The sequence below is a fragment of the Gymnodraco acuticeps genome, unplaced genomic scaffold (genome assembly GCF_902827175.1).
Source record: "Gymnodraco acuticeps unplaced genomic scaffold, fGymAcu1.1, whole genome shotgun sequence".
NCBI classification, from domain to species: Eukaryota; Metazoa; Chordata; class Actinopteri; order Perciformes; family Bathydraconidae; genus Gymnodraco; species Gymnodraco acuticeps.
The window spans coordinates 550,831-573,740 of record NW_022991289.1 but is presented as its reverse complement, the minus strand read 5'-3'; the positions used below and the strand labels follow the sequence as shown (position 1 = coordinate 573,740).

The 22,910-nt window shown below is 42.3% G+C and overlaps 2 protein-coding genes across 4 annotated transcripts in view; one reads left to right on the top strand and one right to left on the bottom strand.

Moving 5' to 3' along the window:
* ccdc142 (coiled-coil domain containing 142) lies at positions 1 to 14,378 on the top strand (the record flags this gene model as incomplete). 3 transcript variants are annotated; one of them, XR_004571509.1, is given in 11 exon segments in its annotated part: positions 1 to 43; positions 3,456 to 3,542; positions 4,167 to 4,343; positions 6,731 to 6,897; positions 7,458 to 7,610; positions 8,014 to 8,128; positions 10,314 to 10,491; positions 11,487 to 11,597; positions 12,501 to 12,591; positions 13,210 to 13,375; positions 14,030 to 14,152. XR_004571509.1 is itself a non-coding variant. In XM_034240030.1 (11 exon segments), coding segments are annotated over 11 exon segments (1,407 nt in total), but the record flags the coding sequence as incomplete, so codon positions are not given.
* Positions 14,379 to 16,083: 1,705 nt separating this feature from the next.
* enpp6 (ectonucleotide pyrophosphatase/phosphodiesterase 6) overlaps positions 16,084 to 22,910 on the bottom strand; it is a 40,054-nt gene continuing 33,227 nt past the window's right edge. The window contains exon 8 of the mRNA XM_034240060.1: positions 16,084 to 17,303. Within this exon, the coding sequence (XP_034095951.1) occupies positions 17,098 to 17,303 (206 nt within the window). The 3' untranslated portion in view covers positions 16,084 to 17,097. The remainder of the gene's footprint in view (positions 17,304 to 22,910) is intronic.

The window sequence follows — 22,910 nt, the reverse complement described above, 5'->3', positions numbered from 1 at the left end:
GGGTTCCACATCCTGCACAGCATGAGGCCCGCTTCAAACACAGGTAACAAGATAATGTCCGGTGTGCTAACACAGTGTGACCAACAAGCAGTACTCCAGAGGTGAACACAATGCAAAAATGAGTCCTGCCGGTACTACATCTTTTTGACATTATTTGTGTAACACAACCTTTGAATCTGATTCGTACTTTTAGAGATATTAAGCATTGTTCAGACCTTGGTAAAGAGGCCTTCTTCAGATTTTAGAGTGCGTGATGTCACAGCTAGAGTGGAGGACAGATTTAATTTTGCCTTCATATTTTCTTTTAAACCTGCCATAATTCCCAAACCCTATATTCCTGAGACATAATTTTTCATGACAAACGTAGGAAAACAATTATAATAATTAAGCAAAATAATTAAACAAAATGCCTCTTGAAGGCATGAAGTGACAACAACTTTCAACATTGTCACTACCCGATCTGTCCCCCTGCCCGATCTGTACTGCGCATGTGCGAGATGGTCCGCCATATTGGACAACTCCGGACGGCAACCCAAGTAGGACACTTGACACAGTGGCCGTTTCTCAATCTCGAGGATACTGGCTTCCAAGCCAATATTTCAAGGATGCTACGTCATCGAGTGCCGCCGAAGGACTGTTCCAATCTCCAGCATACTTGGAATTCCACCGAGGCCGCGTCCTTGGTTTGGGGGAAATTTCGAGGCTGCACATGGGTAGACTTCGCGTCCTTAAAATCCCCACAATGCTTTGCGCACGGACCAATTTCAAAAACCCTTGCGGAGAATGGCTGAACCGACGCAGCACACATTGAAATGTAAGTATGTAGTGGCGTAGAACATGTGTTGGTAAATATGTTACTTTGTTACATTTGTTATCACCAAAAATGTGTTCCGTGAAAGTAAAGTAAGTTCATAATTAGATAGACATCGTGAGGTATTTATTTTCGGTACAGTTTATGTTGAAACCGTTAGAGAGAGTGGCACACTTGTTAGCCTGTTCCATTCTTCTTCGTTTTCCGAAGCTGTGGCCTGGAAGCATACTTGCTTCGTTTCTGAAGGAAGTGACTTGTAAGTACGCCACTACCAAGCCAGCATCCTCGAGATTGAGAAACGGCCAGTGGCTTTTGGCAAAGCTCAAAAATAAAACTTGAGAGAGATGAGTTATTGTTATTACAACGTGACTTCACTATTATTTAACAACTCTTTTTATTGGGTTCTTTTATTTGGGGTTAAATACATTGTCAGAATAAGTGAGAAATGAATTTAACTTCTGTTGGACATGGATATGCCATACATTTTTGCATACATTCACAGTAAATATTTATTCAGTATGATAGCTGTCTAACAGAAGTTAAATTCATTTTTCACTTATTCTGACAATGTACTTAACCCCAAATAAAAGAACCCAATAAAAAGAGTTGTTAAATAATAGTGAAGTCACGTTGTAATAAAAATAACTCATCTCCTCGAGTTTTATTTTTGAGCTTTGCCAAAAGCCACTGTGTCAAGGGTCCTACTTGGGTTGCCGTCCGGAGTTGTCCAATATGGCGGACCATCTCGCACATGCGCAGTACAGATCGGGCAGGGGGACGGATCAGGTAGTGACAAACATGTCTCCATTAAACCCCATTGTAAGTTCAGCCTTATCTTTCCCCACCACAGCAGCCGCACACCTTTAGTTAATCTGCCAAAAAGGCCACATTATTGACCCGAAAGTACACAAAAAGTACACTTCAGATGCTCAAGGTCCTTGACATGCTTCATGCTTTGAAATTCACCGATATCTGTTACGGTTCTTTAACAAAACGTTCACATGTAAGAGGTTTATCTCTCATTCAGAACAATGAAAATGCTCTCCTCTCACTGATTACTGCACATCACCATGGAAACCTTTGATCTCTGGACATGTCGTTAGCTCAAATATAAACACCTGTGTCATGGAACACGATGATGTCATAACTCCAACTGACATGCTCAGAGCAGCAGACTTCAACCCTCGCCATAAAACACGATGTTGTCGCGATACCTATGCAAATGGTCCAAAACAGCACCAGACTTCAGATAATGGTTAATGGTCCGACCCTCAACAGCTCTGTCAATTATGGGGTGTCGTCATATGCCGTTTCCATGGAAACGCATCCCTCGCCATGAAACACAATGTCGCTGTAACTCCAATGGACACGGTCCGATCGTCCCCAAACTTCGCTTGTATATCACCGGTCCATGCCCAACAGCTTTACGCCAAATCTGAGATCTCACCATAGGCTGTTTCCATGGAAACGTATCCCTCGCCAAAAAACACGATGTTGTCGTAACTGATATAAAAATGGTCAAAACACCACCAGACTTCAGATGACATTTAATGCTCCAGCCCTCAACATGTGTATGTGCCATTAGTGAGTTTTACTCAAAGCTGTTTCCATGGCAACGCATCTCTTGCAATAAAACACGATATTGCTATAACTCCTATGAAAATTGTTGAAAAGTGCTAAAATTTCACATGTGTGCTAACAGTCCAGCCGTGAAGACATCTACGGGACAGTTTTGAGATTTCTTCAAATGCCGTTGCCATGGCAACACAATGCTCGCCATGAAACACGGTTTTCTCATAACTTCAGTGAAAATGCTCCAAAAAGCCCAAAACTAAACAGGTTTGGTAACAATCAACATATCTAAGTGTATTATGGGGTGTCATCAAATACCGTTGCCATGGCGACAGATCATTCGCCATCAAGTTAGTTCAATAGTTTGCCGTTCAAATATTCTGCTGCTTTTCCAAGCCTTTTTACTTTCTTTTCTTCTCTCATCACACATTCAAGCCCCCAGTGTTCATGAATCATTTCAATCTAAAGTCTTCACTTTCTTCTTACACATTACATTTCAGCATAGCAATTCAGCGTCAGCTTTTCAGCATAAAGCATTCCCACTAGCAATTTCTTCAGGAATTGCATTCTCTAGTTGTATTTGCTGTGCATACATGTTGTGCTAATAAGTTGTGTAGAAAAATATATATATTTTTTAGTTTCTACAGTTTATTAGTGTTTCTGCACATATTTTTGTAGACAGAATTATCTACATACAGAACAAAGCCCTTAGAATATGAGTGTGCTTTTGATTGAGCACATCAGTGTGTAGTTGATTGGACAGATTGGAAGAGTTGTGTAGTATAAAGGAAGTGTGTGTGTCCAAAAGTTTTGTTTTGGTAAGTGTTTATGTAGTTTTGAGTGCAGTGCTTCATTCTGATGATACATGAGATGTTTTGCACCTTAGGTGTGTGGTTTTGTTAATTATGTTAAGTGTTTTGAGAAAATGAGCAATGTTTTCAAAAATCTGTGTAAGCAATACAAAAATAAGTAATTGTAACATTTTAGTTCCTACCCCAGTTAGTTATGTTGTAAGAGAGATGATCCAGTCCTCTGTTCAATCTCCATGACGACGTTGTGCTGTTTGTTGCAGATCTGATCCCTGAGGAGTGCCGGACCATGCTGCAGGACTTCAGTCTGTATGTGTTAGTGGTCACTGCACATGCTCAGTGGGACAATGGTAAACACACACACACACACACACACACACACACACACACACACACACACACACACACACACACACACACACACACACACACACACACACACACAGTGTCATCACAGTGGTTGAATTTGACAGCAGCAGGCAGAGCTGAGTTGTTCTGGCATTATGTAAGTTATGAAGCATTCCTTTATTTGATGTCATTTTTGTATAATTGCTGATCAGCAGATACTCAGTGATAATCTATTTATGTATTTATTAGTGTATTCCACACATGCCAATTATTATTAAAGAAAAACATGTACACTTTACTCAGTTTGTAGCCCATGATGGAAAGGAGCAGGGAGAAGAACATCTTATTTGACCTGCCCCTTATTCAAAGAATGTGATGGTCTGTCAGTCACAGCTGCTTACAAATACTTACAGGAACATGACACCAAAAACACACTCACAAGTCAACACCACAATCTACCATCAGCATAACTGAAGATAATGAATCGTCACAAGCTTTGAATCTTAATCCGGTCATCAGAACATTGCACTGCAATTTTTGCAACTTTAAGAAAGGTTTGTGGGGAAACAAACCTTTCTTTCTGCTGCATTTGTTCGTTGTCTGTAACACTGTCTGTCTTTCTTAAGTGTTGTGCAGGAGTTTGGGTTCCGCTCTGAAAGATAAGTGTCTCACGGTCGTGAATCAGCCGTCATCTGAGCATGATGGAGATGTGATGATGTCAGAGACCATGAAGCACTTCCTGCTGCTGTCCCCCCCTCTCCTGTCATCTGTGTGTGGCCTTCACTCAAACAGTATGGCCTCAGGTGAAGACACACACACACACACACACACACACACACACACACTCACTCACTCACTCACTCACTCACTCACTCACTCACTCACTCACTCACTCACTCTCACACCCGATCCAACAAACCTCTGTAGTAAGAAAATAGTACATGTCATTCCTGTAATGAAGATCATTTCACCTTTTATTGACCAAATATCCATTGTGATAAAACTCTCTGTTACAATATTTATCTGTCCAAAAAGGCTGCAAAGTCAAATGTTCGCACATCGACCCTCATATATACAAAACAATTCATACAAAAGGGCAGGGACGTGCACAGACATTTTGGGGGGCGGGTGCTCAAGTGAGAAAAAGGGCACTTCCCATAATCATTTATAAAAAAATGTTTTAAAACAAAAAGTTAAATATAGTTGCACATCTCTGACTTACTGACCAATTTATTTTAATACCCTCACACTCAAGCAATTGTACGTAGCCCCCTAGGGGACATGGAGAAGAGAAAAAAAAATTATTTGAAAAAAAAAAATGCTTTGCGAGATCTCGCAATACTTTTCATTTAGCTCAATGTACTTCCTGGTCTGTTCGGCTGCTACGGCAACACAGAAACCACAACAATGGAGCGGTTCATCGATTTTACTTTGAGCTTGGCCTTAAATATAAATATATAACATCAGTGCTTGGTAATAGGCACGGGTTTCACATAAGTGAAGACACCTCAAGAGAACACTCAGAGCGAGGGGACATGCACGTCCCTCTGAGCTGAGTTATTGACAGATTCGAATTTCGCGGATCAATAACTCATGAACATAACGTAGTAAAAATACAAACAACATGACTTTACGATCATAGCAAGGTAGACCACGAGCTACAGAGTCGTTTTTATCAGAACAGTTCGATACGCGCCGTCATCCGAGCTATCAAGAATTGGTCACAATCTGCAGCTGGAGGAGGGAGAGGAGTGCTTAGGGACCGTCTACAAACTGCAACGGGTTTTGCGATATCTCGCAAAACATTTTTATTTATTTTTTTCATATCATTTATTTTTTCTTCTCCATGTCCCTTAGGGGGCTCCGTACAATTGTTTAATACTCAACAGAATTCTACAATCTAATTTAAACATAACATTTCCGGGGAAAATACTGACTTGATGTAAGTAACTGTCTGGGGAAGTTGTGAGGTGATATGTTTTTTTGTTTTATCCTTTTCACCTGCAATGCCTTGGTAACTGCATGCAAATTAGCGCATTTTAATTATGCCTAGTTAAAAGCCTAATTTGCATATCAATGGGGCAATTGTGATGACGTTATTAGATACACATTTTACTGTATTCACTTTAAGTGTCTCCCCTTAAGTACATTAGCCTGTATGCCCATGATAAATTGCCTTAGCTAAACCTTGAGCTAACTTATCCATTAGCTAGTAGCCATACCTTAATTAACTATATTTGTTTTTGTCTTTTAGTTAATTAGCTGTAATTTCGAGGCACTGGCAGATTAGTCATTTGTTCATCTCCACTCACCTTTAAACAAGCCAAGAAAAGCCGGCATAACATGGGACAGTAAAGTGGGAGGTGCTGCTACCTGTCTGTCTGAAGTGACTGATGTCCGCACCGCTGTGCAGGAGACGTGGAGGGAGGGAGGGAGAGCTACGGAACTTCAGTCTAATCTCCCGACCTGATATTTTTATTTTGTATTCAATCAATATATTTTTGGAAAGGCAAACTGTGCGCAAACAGCAGGAGATATATATTCATTTATAAAAATAAAAAAAAGGGGGGAAAAAGGGCACTTTCTCTGGAGGAAGAAAAGGGGCAGGGGCTCAAGCCCACTTTGATGTCTATGTGTGCACGTGCCTGCAAAAGGGACATGGTAGAAAGTAATGTCCACACATCAACAGAAGAGGGGGTTCATACCACAAACAGACCTGAGAAGTCACTATGCACAGGCAGAGAGAAACATCTCAGAGAGGAAAGGTGTTAAGCTGTAACATAGACAGTGAAGGCAGCACAGCAGAAGATCAGCATGTATTGACTTATTGTTTTATTTTCAGGGGTTATCTTCATTCTTAAATAAGTGAATCCTTATGGGGCATTTGCAAACAGTGTACATGGGGAACATTCTCTATTGTTTTCATAACGGGAACATTTTCCTCATATCCTCTGAAGATTGCATCAGATTCCCAGATATGTGAAATACTTCAAAGAGACAAACTGGAGCTCTGTCCTCTTGGTCTTGGATTGTGTGATTGTCTCCAGCCCCCCCAATGTCCCTCAGGTGGGACAGAAACGCTTCTTCCAACCTAATGACTGATTGCTTGAGGAAATATTCTATACCAAGTACATTTCTGTTAGTTGGCAGTGAATATAGCCTCTCTCTTTCTCTGTGTCTCCTCCCCCAGCTTCAGTACGGCTCTCCCCCCCCAGGCTCACTTTGCAGAGCCAGACCGTTAGCTTGCTGTTAGCCACCGTGCAGCTGTCTACAGTGTGGGTCATGTCCAAGGCTTACCAGTTCCTGTCCTCATGGAGCCTCAACAAGTTCCTACTCATCTCACAGGGAGACCTCAAGGTAGGTTACCCACTCCTATCAGCCAGGAGACTCTCCCATATTACATTTTCAACAGAATAAGGCATGAAGATACATTCAACGATTCAAAGGCGTTATCATCATATGCACAGAAGCTACAGTTTAGATATGCCAATTAAAAACATTAAAATAGTGCAAAATGAAACCGAGTAGAATAAAATAGTCCAGATGATGTTGCAGACCATTGTGCAAGTATCTACATGTCAGGAAAACCAATAAATACAATAAGCTAAATCATGCAGAGAATGTTATAAGTGACCAAGTTTCACAGTCTTAGAGTCAGGGCTTCTAAATTCAAAAACATATTCAAATGATGTGATTTTTCTTTTTTTAAGATAATGTGTACCAAACAACATTTGGGTGAAGTCTGTAGAATACCATCTGTAGGCCGGGACTCCACAATACTTCATTCAGATATTTTCACATATTTGGATTGAGCAAATATTGACAGTGATTTGGATATTGCACCAGTTGTAGCCTTGAACCCTAACATCCAATCAGCCTCAGTTTGATGAAGTGTGTGTGATGTCCTCTGTGTGCAGGTGCTCTCAGAGTCATTGGAGATGATGCTGCATCAGACTAAATCCCTGATGATACATTTAGATAGTAACCAAAGTTCCAGTGTCCACCCCCACAGCCAGCTCCTGCTGCGGCGGCGCCTGGGAGCGCTGGACGGAGCGGTGTCCGAGCTGCAGGTGACTCTTCTGCTCCTTTCTTTACTAGTTTCAGAACCTCATCTTAAGCTGCCCTTTCCTCCACGTTCTGCAACACAGTTAAAGCCCTGCTTAGATTAGCTGTGAGTATGGTATGGAATCCTATTATATATATATATATATATATATATTTGGCAGATTCCTTCTGGTGTGACTTGCTGTTTAAAGGGTCAGATTCACGTCTCACAGAGAGCCTAGTAGCTTACTGCTTATTTATACCTGCTTTATCATCAGACTAACTATGTGATATGACGGGACTACAGGCTCTGTGGGTCTTTTGACATAATGTGTGAATGCTTTTAGGAAGACCAGATGTTTTCCCCTTCTTTCATCATGCTAAGCAAAGGATGTGGGTGTCATGTGACTCTGCTGCTCTCTCCATCAGACCTTCTCCTCCCTGCTGCTGCACACCTTCTCCAGTGACTGCAAGAGGATGTCAGGGGAGATCTTTGAGCAGACCATGCCCTCTGCTGGACACTGGAGACCCAGCCTCAGGACAGGTGCTCACCTCTGACTGCTGGGGGTCTTCAGTCTATGTTTACACTCATCTCTGCAGACGATAACATTTTAGCTGCTGTAAACTCGGCTTGTAACTAAAGAATACACACACTCTTGATTGCTTTGGCATACATCCATCTCCGTGGTTTTGTTTGAACATTCTAACATAAGAGAATGGTAAGCCACACTCTGATAGATGCAATCTACATCATCAATGAATCAAAGGACCTGGGCCGTTGAAGGTAACTAGTGCAGTGCGTGTTCAGGTTCACTTGTGAGACTCTGTACGTGTGCTGTAGCATTACAGAGTGCGCATCATGAGTGCAAAAGCTCCCATGAAAATGTTCTGGCCTCAATAAAGTCAAAGCCCCATTATATGTGTTTGCTCCAGCCAAGGGTGTAACTTTGGTTTGAGAAGTGGGGGGGGGACAAAACAGGGGGTCCTCCGCAATGAAACATTTTCTGAATGTAATTCCATTTCCTGCCTTTCTACAAATATATTAGAGACTATAGTGTTAACAAATCCAAGAAAAATGTGTAGTCTATATAATGAGTGTGCACACTTATCTAGTATCCTATCCATGTGAACCTGTTTTATTTGTGATGACCTCACATCCTCTAGGGCGGTCCGGGAAGATTTTTTTCTTTAAATTGAAGCTAAATGCATCAATCTGGTGCACAAATTAAGAGATTTATGGATACAGCTCTCAACACTCATATGAAACAGAACTGTATAGCTATTTCAATAATCAAAAAACCATTAGAGTATTCTCACAACCAATAACAAATCATTGATAAACTCCTCTCTCCTATCTTTATCTTACCTAGTCTGCATTATTTCTTTTTATTTATGCATATTTGAGTAATCACTCCCCTTTCAAACATTGGAAGGATTTCTTAACTTATTTTATATACAACTAATATTACATAGATGGAAATATTTGTTTACATAGATGACCAAACCATTTGAGACCCACTGAGATAACTTAGACTAAAGTTTACAACCTAATCACTCAGAGTCCTTTACCTCCCTGAGCTGACGTTATCTCTCTCAGTCCCATAGGAGAGGACTCTCCCTCTCCTTATTGTTGAGACAGCTACTAATCTCCGTTAAATCCGAGCTAGCACCAGATGCTAACAACAACCCACGTAACTCTATCAGTCTCTCTCTCTGTCTCTCTCTCTATTTCTCTCTCTCCCTTTCCTTATTGTTGAAACAGCTACTAATCTCCGTTAGCTCCGAGCTAGCACCAAATGCTAACAACAACCCCCGTAACTCTCTCTCTCTGTCTCTCTCTCTCTTTCTATCTCTCTCTCACAAGATGCGCTCGTGCCACACACACAAAGACGCTCCTCCGTGACGATGACCGCTTGCGTAAAAAATAAATAATAAACACATTTAAAAAGTGGGGGGGACATGTCCCCCCTGTCCCCAGTGGAAGTTACGGCCATGGCTCCAGCTGTAGTCAACTTTTTGGAACAGTCAGTCAGCTTGGCCAACATTATAGAGATGTCTTTCATTATAATGCGGTACTTTTTTGCCCCTGTACCGCAATGCTAAGGACAAAGGTAAACCTTGTTTAACACACACACACACACACACACACACACACACACACACACACACACACACACACACACAATCACTTGATATAGTGCCTTTCATGAGACCCAAGGACGCTTTACAATAGAACGAGGGGCCGTCGGGGGAACAAAAAGGAAAAACATTCACACAACAGGAACGAAAAATAAGAAGATAAATATATCTAAATAATCAAAAGTTTGGAGGACAGAGTTAACTGAGGCTGAAGGCCTTGACAAACAGTGAAAGAAAGCATACAGAGTTGTCCCATAGTTAGCCAACATGGCCGCTCTATTTTCTGATTTAGACGCACGTCTTTTGCGCTGTAATATCTTAGTGCCGGCAGTCACAGGGCAGACCGGGTCTTTGCTCTTTTCTACAGAACTGCTGATCCAATTCCACACGGATGCCGAATTATTAGGAAGATGATAAAGTCCTGTCATACTCAGCACTCCTGGTGCCTGTCAGAGGGCCATCTCATTGCATCATTTCACATAACAATAACATACTTTATTTGTACAGTACTTCTTCAAATGAATCACCCTGCTGTATAACGTGGACCTCTAAAAGAATGTTGGATTGTGTATTTCTCTGTCGCTGCGCAGGTTTTCCCAGCAGCCCCAGTGAATATGTGTCTCTGGCAGCTCAGACTGTGATTGGCCAGGTTTTAGAGGGCGTGGCTCCACTGTCCGAGGATGCCCGTGTCCAGGCTCTGAGCATCACAACCACAGCTTTCATGGAGGCCTGGATGGAGCACATCCTGAAACAGAGGATCAAATTCAGGTCTGCTTCTCACATCGCACATTGATGCCCACCACCATGTTATCCACCAAACAACAGCTTTGAGATCTGTGTGACTCTCAGCCAGACCGTCTGTGTTTTATCTCACGCCCCTCTCTCTTTAATCACTTTTGGATCAAACTAAATGCCAATAAATAATAATGCTTTGGAATAGAAATGACCACTTTCCACATCCATCAACACTATTACAGTAAAACAATTACAGTATATCATTGAATACTTATTACATTATACACATATGTAGCTGTTCATTGTGAATGATGACTTTTATTATGTAAAGCACTTTGAGGGGTCGTAAAGATTAAGCGCTATATATCACCCCAGCCACCAAGTGTTCAGTCTGCTGCCGTCTGGCAGGCGGTACCGCAGCATCCGGACTAAAACCACCAGACTCAGGGACAGCTTCACCCCACAGGCCATAAGACTGTTAAACACCTGAGCTCAGTAAAGGGCCTCCATAACCCAAAGCATTCATCTGGTTGCGTCTTAAAATGAATGAATTTATTATCTTAATAGTTATCACTGGATCAAACAGTATTTCATTTCACTGTACAATATTCAACCTTACATTCTGTCCTTTGATATGGTATTCTACTTACATGTACCTGGTCACTTTGAACATTCTCTGCATCATTTAGCCTATTGGATTGATTGATTTTCTGACATGTGTATATAGTTAATTTCATCCACATTCATTGTAGACTGGTCTAGCAACATAACCTGCACTATTTTATTCAAATGTGTCGTACTCTGTTTCATTTGCACTATTTTTATTTTATTATTATTTATTTGTGCTTATGTCATATATAATATGTTGCATTGTTTAGTAGTGTTTCATTGCCATAACTACTGTAGCTACTGTGCATATGACAATAACACCCTTGAATCTTGAATATAAATACAGTCCATTTACCATGTATGTATTCATATACGTATGTCTATATATATATATATATTAACCCCCCCCCCCTCCTCAGTGTGCAGGGGGCTCTCCAGCTGAAGCAGGACTTTGATTCCATCAGAGAGTTGATCCAGTCTGACAGATACGGTCTGTCAGCAGAACTCCACCAGCGCCTGCTCAGCCTCCGGTACCTCCATCTGTCTTATAACTTCTAACCTGCCCTTTATATAGCTATTCCCGACACCTCGGTGAGCTGGTATTATTTCAGATGATGTCTTTACTCCACTAGGACTAGCATTAAAGTACACTCATCTCAAAGAGAGAGAAGGTGCTGGGACCATTCCTATAGTGATGTGCCAGACTGTAAGTGTACATGTGACATTTAAACAAACCCACAAGTCAACTTGTAATAAGATTCAGATCAAGAGAAAGTTGCCTTAAGTGGTTATTGGCTCCTTAATATGGATGTTCTTCCTGGTCACTGGACGGGTCAGACATTTCATATAAAGCAAAAAAAGATAGAAAATGAATTGGTGTTAGTAAATGAGTTGAGTTGGACTGTTGCCCTGCTCAGTTGGACTGTTGCCCTGCTCAGTTGGACTGTTGCCCTGCTCAGTTGGACTGTTGCCCTGCTCAGTTGGACTGTTGCCCTGCTCAGTTGGACTGTTGCCCTGCTCAGTTGGACTGTTGCCCTGCTCAGTTGGACTGTTGCCCTGCTCAGTTGGACTGTTGCCCTGCTCAGTTGGACTGTTGCCCTGCTCAGTTGGACTGTTGCCCTGCTCAGTTGGACTGTTGCCCTGCTCAGTTGGACTGTTGCCCTGCTCAGTTGGACTGTTGCCCTGCTCAGTTGGACCGTTGCCCTGCTCAGTTGGACTGTTGCCCTGCTCAGTTGGACCGTTGCCCTGCTGTCTGAAAGAGCTGAAACAATCATTCAATATACATTTCTTGACATTGTATTCTGAGAGCCATGTTGTTATTGTTGAAACACTAGGGTGAGGGGCCCTCCCCTTTGTGCAGATCATATTCCAGAGCGGTCTGGGATAGCAGGTTGAGTGACCCCCCCCCCCCCTCTGTGTGCAGGGTGTTCCAGCAGGTGGACTCAGCCGTGATGTGCCTGCTCCAGCAGCCGCAGGCCAAACCGTACCTGAGGCCCCGAGCCTGGGAACCGTTCACTCGCTGCTGTGAGTATCACAGGAAGTCATGGTGACCACCCTCTGGACCCAGACTCACATGTCCAGCTTTAGTAGGTTAGGTTGAAGAAGCCAGAAATAGTACATAAAGACCCCCTCCAGAGCATTTTCCCTAAACTTCTCATTGAGAACGTAAACAATGGACTTTGCAGTAGTTGGCACTCAGCTGTGAGGCCCCGGGGCCCAGTCCTGTCGAGGACCAGACTGGCCTGGGGGCCCTTTTACGCATGTCTTCCCCTCTATCTCCCCCTTTCACATTTTGGTGGAAACTTTAATTTCCTTAAGAGAAACTGATAAACGATTCATAAACAAGTTTGTCTTTTGTTATATTAAACAAAGTAATAAAGAAAGCTCAAATACAATTGAAATCCATCTCAAATGCAGGAACAGAACCTCTTCATCCTCAGAGGATGAAGAGGTTCTGACTGCATGACTGCAGTTCAGTGCTTTTTAAAGATGGATCATAACATTATTCAGGTACATTGATCTGACACATCTGGAGTACTGAACTTCATTTCCCAGAGATACTAGTTGTAGACAGACAGCTGATGGTTCTGTGAGTGGTGCCACACTAGATGGAGTGTGTTAGCAGGCTGTATGTGTGTCCAGGCCCGGCCAGCAGCAGAGACAGCATGGACGCAGCAGGCGGGAGCAGTATCACAAACCTGAGGAGCATGGAGGGGGAGGAGCTGACTCCGTGTGATCCTTCAGTGGTGACCTCTGACCTCCCTCCTCTGAACCTCTCCTCCCCTGGAGAGCCCTACCTCGCCCCCAGGTAAAGTGTTTTAAAGGTCCCCTATTATACTCTTTTTCAACGACATATCACAGGTCTCAGATATATACAGAACCTGTCTCTGAATGGCTGAAACACCAAACAGATCATTGCAGCATCCCATAATCTCCCAGTTGCTGCTTGAAAGAAGGCTGATCCACAAGAGTCTGACTTAACCCTACATCTCACTGCATTGTTAAGTTATCAAGTTTCATCTCAAGTGTAAAGACATATTCTGAGTGGAAATGAGAGCAATATACTTGACAAGACTTCAGCTTTTAGCAATGGCCCCGTTCTAGACACTTTCTCTTCTGTTCCAACTTTGTGCTCCCTGCCGTTCTCCCCACGAACTGTTATTGCTCTGGTTAATCCCCCCAAGCCTTCCCCATATCTTGGTGTTTGATGCTGAGAAGTGGTCAGGGACCAAGTTGAAGCTATGTTCAAGGTCAAGCCCCGCTGCAGTGGAAACAGGACTCATCTGATTTGTCTTAGGGCTCCTGGAACCACACCAAGCGTGTGTGATTCGGTTTGGAGCGGGTATCATTCCTAATGTGTGTGTTAAGGTAGCCTCAAAAGAAAGTGAGGTGTTAACTTATTGGTGTGTTGATTCAGACGTGTGTGTGCTGTGGTGATGAACTCTCTTCCTGTTGCTCTCAGTGCTGCTCTGGGTGCTGCTCAGAGGGAGTGGCTGGAGCTGAGGATCCACAGCAGCACCCCCCGCTGGAGGCTGCCGGGACTGCACTGCCTCTGGAAGTCTGAACCCTGACCACACACTCACACACACGGCTCTTTGGAATCAAAGTCGTAGTTTGATGTATTCAGTACAAACATTTTATTTTGGTTGTGAATATGTTTTGCAAATAAGAATGTGAAAACCCCCATGTATTATTTTTAATAATGTAAAGAAGATTTCATAATTTCTTTTAAAATATATAAGATATTTGTTTTTACCACTTTTCAGCAAACATATTTTTTTATTTGTGAATAAAACATTTTTTATTCAATACTTTTGACGATATCTTTATATACAGAAGTTTTTCAGCTGCTTTTATAAAAGGGGGGGGGGTTACCGCCAGCCGTCACCTGAAAAAAATAGAAAAATCTATATTAAATATTTTGGGCATTACATTATGTTACTTGTTAGACGCCCTTATACAAAGCGACGTACATACATTCAGTACTGTGGACAATCCCCACAGGAGCAATTTGGGGTGAAGTGTCTTGCCCAGGGGCACAACAACATGCTGACTGCAGTGGGGTTTGAACCTGGGACCCCTGATCCCAACACCAAGGCTCTATCCACTGCGCCACACGCCTCCCAATATATATACACTCAACACTTTTACCCTATAGTATAAATGAGAACCTTTGAGATATATATATATATATGACAAAGACTGGACTGCAGCACTCTGGGGGCGGGGCAGGGGGGGCTAAAGACAACCAAATGGGAGCTGTCCCTTTGTGAGGAGGGGGGCTGAGACTCTTCCTTTGTTTGGACAGGGACAGGGGACTGGTAAGACTCAGGCCATCCCTGTTTCATGCTGTCCCCATCTTTGAAAATGGGTTCTTCATGTTGGGTAAGAGATGGAATAGAATGGGAGGGATGAAACCCTCTTTAATGCTCTCACATGCAGAGCACACAGCACACACAGTGACATGTGTTCTCTGCTTTAACCCATCCTAGTACCAGGAGTCTAGTTCGAGGAGCAGTGGGCAGCTATTGTACAGCGCCCGGGAGATATGAGGATTCTTGGACATTCTTTGACTCCTTGTTTGTTTCTGATGACAGGACTGATATCAAATCCACGTGCTGCGGATTGTTTATTTGGCATTCAAAGTGTTTCACATATACAGCTAAGATAAAGAAGAACCAGATGTGAATGTTTCGGATAAGTAATTCATTTAAGACAAAAGTATTCAGGAACACAGCAAAGCTTCATCTTCCTGTTTTAAACGAACGGCTAATTATACAAGCACACACTGACATGTTGAGGGGGTCTTGATGAACAAGAAAACGCCGGGGAATCAGTGTTATATTGGGATATACAGTGTATATACGTGTCAGTCTAGATTACAAAGGAAATCAGAAATATCCAGGATCCAGCTAAATGCCGCCCCGGGCTCAGCGCTGTCATGATAATGGAGTAACGGCAGTTGACCTATGAAGTGTCAGCCTCACTGCTGGGATGGGGAGGTTCAAACCTAGGCTGACATGGTGAGGCTGAGTATGGTGGAAAGGCCAAATTGTGACAGGAATTTAAGGTGCTTCTATGTAAATAAAATGTCCAGTTCCATAGTGGTCCCAGTGGTACTGAAGTAACATATCACATGACATTGTTAAATAAGGTTTTATATCTTGGTTCCGGCACAAAGACCTCGCCTGATTCTCCTTCCTCCTTCTCTGGTGTGGGTCTTCAAATGTCAGCTTGGGAATGTTGTTCCAGTGTCTGCAGGACGACCTTCACTTTCTGTTGAACTGAGAACATCCTGATACTGCCTCCCTAACTCCCAGAATGCCCCTCTCATTATCGCCAAGCTTAACCCCCCCCCCCTACATCTTTCACTCTGCAGACAGAATGCTCTCTATATGACTGACTGAACTGTGAACAGCTGCCGAATCCTTATAGAAAGTTCACAGCTGTTCCTCAATCTGAAGTGTTGGCACAAAAGAAGCTGTTGAGCACACGGAAAAAAAATCCAGAGTCATGTTTTCCAAAGCAAATCTATTTTATAGAGTCATTTTCACATAACATGTTTCACAGGGTCAGATCCAACACAAAGACATGAAGAGCTGAATTCAAGGTTCAGCTTTATTGCCATTACACAACACAGGATTGCACAATGGAACGAAGTTGGAAACACATGAAAAAGGATCTTTTCGGTCATAATCATCGACCATACGAAGTCAGATACAACATTTTAAAGAGCCGAAGCGTAAAAAAGTGTGTCGAAAGCTTAATTTATTTGTGCTTTGCCAATTGAAAATCAGAAATGCTTTCATCATTCTCAATAATATATCAGATAGCTTGGACACATATCAAAAGAAGGCAACATCAGCATTATTGACGATATGAGTCTATCCAGTGGTTACTGTGACATCCACAAAGATTCATTCTGCTCAGGGTATGCAGGATCACAGCGCTCTGGGGGAAATTACATCTTGGAATAAAACCTTCCAAGAAAGGAGAGACGAGGTTTACAGCATCAGGGTTACACAGATATCAGCAGTGCGTCAGAATCAGAAAACCTTTATTCGTCCCACAGAGGGGACATTTGCACTGTTACAGCAGAGGGAGTGTTTATTTGACTCTCCCCATAATTAGTTCCAAATAACTGAGTTCTTTCCAGGAAAGTATGCAGAAAATGATCAGGTAATCATTAGGGTGCAATTTGGATCAGACATGGAGAGTTGGGGAGGGAGAGGACCTCCGAGTTTAGAATGGAAGTCCTCTCTGAGGTGTTGGAGGCATGTAAGGTTTTTCTTTTTTCCCAGTCCATTTCATTAGTTGGGATGTGGTTCTGGAAAACTTTAAAGGCCCTTTAAGGCTTCAAGTTCTTGGTCCTTAAAAATGCTCTAACCATATCAATGAGATATTCAAGCCACTTTCTTTCCCCTCCCTTTGAGATGCATTAACCTCTACACGGTTTCATGTTCTAACTCTTTCTAGCAGATCATTTTCTAGCTACCATCAGATGCCATAAGCGCTTAACTGTTTAATGCCTTAGTTCCAAAGTGCAAGCAGTATTCCTAACAGCCCCATACAGCAAAGGGTCATGGGCTTGGATGGACCCTCAGAGCCGTTCAGGAAGTACTCCACCCGAGACCAGGATCCATTATTGGGCAACGGTTTCACTCCCAACGTCCAGCACATCACGTTGTAGACGTCCACTGCCCGGATCGGAGCCGCTCGAACATTCCGCTTGAAGTCTGGGTGAAAGAAAGTAACCAGATTTATGTCAAATGAATATTATAATATAACAATTTACAACATTTCACTTTCCCACAAATAGACACACCGACAGGGCGGAGTCATTTCTCCAGCACAGTTCTGACCTGTGTTCTGGTCCAGTCTGTTACACTTTACTGAAACATCTTTAAAGCCTGCTTTAGGCAAGGCAAGTTCATTGATATAGCACCTGTGTAGGTGTAGCAGGAGATCAGACATGTATTTTGGGCCTAAACCACTCAATGCTTTATAAACCAGCAGAAGTATTTTGAAATCAGTTCTTTGACACACAGGAAGCCAGTGTAAAGACTTCAGAACTGGACTGATCCACTTTCTTAGTGTCAGTGAGGAACCAGTGTAAAGACTTCAGAACTGGACTGATCCACTTTCTTAGTGTTAGTGAGGAACCAGTGTACAGACTTCAGAACTGGACTGATCCACTTTCTTAGTGTTAGAGAGGAAGCAGTGTAAAGACTTCAGAACTGGACTGATCCACTTTCTTAGTGTTAGTGAGGAACCAGTGTAAAGACCTCAGAACAGGACTGATCCACTTTCTTAGTGTTAGTGAGGAGCCAGTGTAAAGACTTCAGAACTGGACTGATCCACTTTCTTAGTGTTAGTGAGGAACCAGTGTAAAGACCTCAGAACTGGACTGATCCACTTTCTTAGTGTCAGTGAGGAACCAGTGTAAAGACTTCAGAACTGGACTGATCCACTTTCTTAGTGTTAGTGAGGAACCAGTGTAAACACTTCAGAACTGGACTGATCCACTTTCTTAGTGTCAGTGAGGAACCAGTGTAAAGACTTCAGAACTGGACTGATCCACTTTCTTAGTGTTAGTGAGGAACCAGTGTAAAGACTTCAGAACTGGACTGATCCACTTTCTTAGTGTTATTGAGGAACCAGTGTAAAGACTTCAGAACTGGACTGATCCACTTTCTTAGTGTTAGTGAGGAACCAGTGTACAGACTTCAGAACTGGACTGATCCACTGTCTTAGTGTTAGTGAGGAGCCAGTGTAAAGACTTCAGAACTGGACTGATCCACTTTCTTAGTGTTAGTGAGGAACCAGTGTAAAGACCTCAGAACTGGACTGATCCACTTTCTTAGTGTCAGTGAGGAACCAGTGTAAAGACTTCAGAACTGGACTGATCCACTTTCTTAGTGTTAGTGAGGAACCAGTGTAAAGACTTCAGAACTGGACTGATCCACTTTCTTAGTGTTAGTGAGGAACCAGTGTAAAGACTTCAGAACTGGACTGATCCACTTTCTTAGTGTTAGTGAGGAACCAGTGTAAAGACTTCAGAACTGGACTGATCCACTTTCTTAGTGTTATTGAGGAACCAGTGTAAAGACTTCAGAACTGGACTGATCCACTTTCTTAGTGTTAGTGAGGAACCAGTGTACAGACTTCAGAACTGGACTGATCCACTGTCTTAGTGTTAGTGAGGAGCCAGTGTAAAGACTTCAGAACTGGACTGATCCACTTTCTTAGTGTTAGTGAGGAGCCAGTGTAAAGACTTCAGAACTGGACTGATCCACTTTCTTAGTGTTAGTGAGGAACCAGTGTAAAGACCTCAGAACTGGACTGATCCACTTTCTTAGTGTTAGTGAGGAACCAGTGTAAAGACTTCAGAACTGGACTGATCCACTTTCTTAGTGTTAGTGAGGAACCAGTGTAAAGACTTCAGAACTGGACTGATCCACTTTCTTAGTGTTAGTGAGGAACCAGTGTAAAGACTTCAGAACTGGACTGATCCACTTTCTTAGTGTTAGTGAGGAACCAGTGTACAGACTTCAGAACTGGACTGATCCACTGTCTTAGTGTTAGTGAGGAACCAGTGTAAAGACTTCAGAACTGGACTGATCCACTTTCTTAGTGTCAGTGAGGAACCAGTGTAAAGACTTCAGAACTGGACTGATCCACTTTCTTAGTGTTAGTGAGGAACCAGTGTAAAGACTTCAGAACTGGACTGATCCACTTTCTTAGTGTTAGTGAGGAACCAGTGTAAAGACTTCAGAACTGGACTGGTCCACTTTCTTAGTGTTAGTGAGGAACCATTGTAAATACCTCAGAACAGGACTGATCTACTTTCTTAGTGTTAGTGAGGAGCCAGTATAAAGACTTCAGAACTGGACTGATCCACTTTCTTAGTGTTAGTGAGGAACCAGTGTAAAGACTTCAGAACTGGACTGATCCACTTTCTTAGTGTTAGTGAGGAACCAGTGTAAAGACTTCAGAACTGGACTGATCCACTTTCTTAGTGTTAGTGAGGAACCAGTGTAAAGACTTCAGAACAGGACTGATTCACTTTCTTAGTGTTAGTGAGGAACCAGTGTAAAGACCTCAGAACAGGACTGATCCACTTTCTTAGTGTTAGTGAGGAACCAGTGTAAAGACTTCAGAACTGGACTGATCCATTTTCTTAGTGTTAGTGAGGAACCAGTGTAAAGACTTCAGAACTGGACTGATCCACTTTCTTAGTGTCAGTGAGCAAACAGTGTAAAGACTTCAGAACTGGACTGATCCACTTTCTTAGTGTCAGTGAGGAACCAGTGTAAAGACTTCAGAACTGGACTTATCCACTTTCTTAGTGTTAGTGAGGAACCAGTGTAAAGACTTCAAAACTGGACTGATCCACTTTCTTAGTGTTAGTGAGGAACCAGTGTAAAGACTTCAAAACTGGACTGATCCACCGTCTTAGTGTTATTGAGGAACCAGTGTAAAGACTTCAGAACTGGACTGATCCACTTTCTTAGTGTTAGTGAGGAACCAGTGTACAGACTTCAGAACTGGACTGATCCACTGTCTTAGTGTTAGTGAGGAGCCAGTGTAAAGACTTCAGAACTGGACTGATCCACTTTCTTAGTGTTAGTGAGGAACCAGTGTAAAGACCTCAGAACAGGACTGATCCACTTTCTTAGTGTTAGTGAGGAACCAGTGTAAAGACTTCAGAACTGGACTGATCCACTTTCTTAGTGTTAGTGAGGAACCAGTGTAAAGACTTCAGAACTGGACTGATCCACTTTCCTAGTGTTAGTGAGGAACCAGTGTAAAGACTTCAGAACTGGACTGATCCACTTTCTTAGTGATAGTGAGGAACCAGTGTAAAGACTTCAGAACTGGACTCATCCACTTTCTTAGTGTTATTGAGGAACCAGTATAAAGACTTCAGAACTGAACTGATCCACTTTCTTAGTGTTATTGAGGAACCAGTGTAAAGACTTCAGAACTGGACTGATCCACTTTCTTAGTGTTAGTGAGGAACCAGTGTAAAGACTTCAGAACTGGACTGATCCACTTTCTTAGTGTTAGTGAGGAACCAGTGTAAAGACTTCAGAACCGAGCAGCAGGGAGACTGGGTGACTGTTCAGAAGGGGCATAACGCGAAACCCGCAGGTCCCCACCAACCCGTTCACGTATCTAACAGATATTCCCCACTCAGCGAGACACCCGCTGAGAAGCCAACTCTGGTTATTGGTAGCTCTATTATGAGACACGTGAAATTAGAGACCGAAGCCTCCACAGTCACATGCATTCCGGGGGCCAGAGCGGGCGACGTTGAGGCGCATCTTAAACTGCTGGCTAAAAATAAACGTAAATACAGTAGGATTGTTATTCACGTCGGTGGTAATGATGTTCGTATACGCCGATCAGAATGCACCAAACTTAATGTGGAGTCGGTGTGTAGTTATGCTAAGACAATGTCGGACACCGTAATCTTCTCTGGTCCCCTCCCCAATCTGATCAATGATGACATGTATAGCCGCATGTCATCATTTCAGCGCTGGTTGTCTTGGTGGTGCCCAGCAAACAATGTGGGCTTCGTAAATAATTGGACAGCCTTCTGGGGAAAACCTGGTCTGATTAAGAGAGACGGCATTCATCCTACTTTGGAAGGTGCCGATCTCATTTCGGCAAACATTTCAGGGCTTTGTGGACTTAATCCATGACAAACTGGAGTTGAGACCAGGAGGCGGAGTCGCAGTCTTACACGCTTCTCTGCGCTCTCTCCTAGGCAGTCATCCATAGGAATCCCGAACCCAATAAAATACCCAATATTAGCGGTGTGTGTGTCTGCCCAAGGACAAGTTAAGGTAAAACCTAATAGAGGTGTCATACATAATAACCTAATCAAAGTAAATGTAACAACTACTACAGTGCAACAAAACAGGAATATTAAATGTGGTCTCTTAAACATAAGATCTCTAGCATCTAAAGCAATATTGGTAAATGATTTAATATCAGATTATAATATTGATATATGCTGTCTCACTGAAACTTGGTTGAGACATGAAAAATATGTCAGCATAAATGAGGCCACTCCACCCAGCCATATCAATACTCATATTGCCCGAGGCACGGGCCGAGGAGGTGGAGTTGCAGCCATCTTTGACTCAAGTTTACTTATCAATACTAAACCAAAATTAAATTATACCTCCTTTGAAAGTCTTGTTTTTAGTCTTACGCATCCGACCTGGAAAACTTTGCAGCCAATCTTATTTGTTACAGTGTACCGTGCACCAGGTCCTTATTCAGAATTCTTATCTGAATTCTCTGAGTTTTTATCAACTTTGGTTCTTAAAACAGATAAAGTAATTATCGTAGGTGACTTTAATATTCATGTTGACGATGATAAAAATAGCCTTACTGTTGCATTTAACTCTATATTAGATTCTGTTGGTTTTTGTCAGAGTGTAAATAAACCAACCCACTGCTATAATCACACTCTCGACCTTGTTCTGACTTATGGTATTGAAATTGAGCAACTATTAGTCGAACCGCATAATCCTGCTTTATCCGACCATTTCTTAGTAACTTTTGAAGTACTGTTACTAGACTACAAAGCATTAGTCAAAAGCTCCTGCAGCAGAAACCTATCTGTTAGTGCTATAGCCAAATTTAAGGAAGAGATTCCACCAATACTTAACTCGATAGCATGTCTGCATGTAAGGGAGGAAACTTATACAAAATGTACACCACCCCAAATTGATCATGTTGTTGATAGTGCTACAGATGCGCTGCGAATAAAATTAGACTCTGTTGCTCCTTTGAAAAAGAAGAAAATAAAACAACATAGACTAGCTCCATGGCATAATGCCGAAACCCGCAAAATAAAGCAAAAGTCGAGACAACTTGAAAGGATATGGCGTTCTACTAAACTTGAAGAATCTCGTTTAATTTGGCATATTACTCTCAATGAATATAAGAAAGCATTGCGTAAAGCGAGAGCAGCTTACTACTCTTCATTAATAGATGAGAATAAGAATAATGCAAGATTTCTTTTCAGCACTGTAGCCAGGCTGACAGAAAGCCACAGCTCGATTGAGCCTTCTATTCCCATAGCACTCAGTAGTAATGATTTTATGTGCTTTTTTAACGATAAAATTGTTACTCTTAGAAACAAAATTAATGACCTCTTGCCTTTGACCAGTATAGTGTTATCAACAGCTCCCGGAAACGTAAGTTCTAATATTACACTAGATAGTAAACTAGAATGCTTTTCAGCCATAAACCTTGAACAATTAAATTCAATGATTCTCTCTTCTAAACCATCAACGTGCATGTTAGACCCAATTCCAACTAAG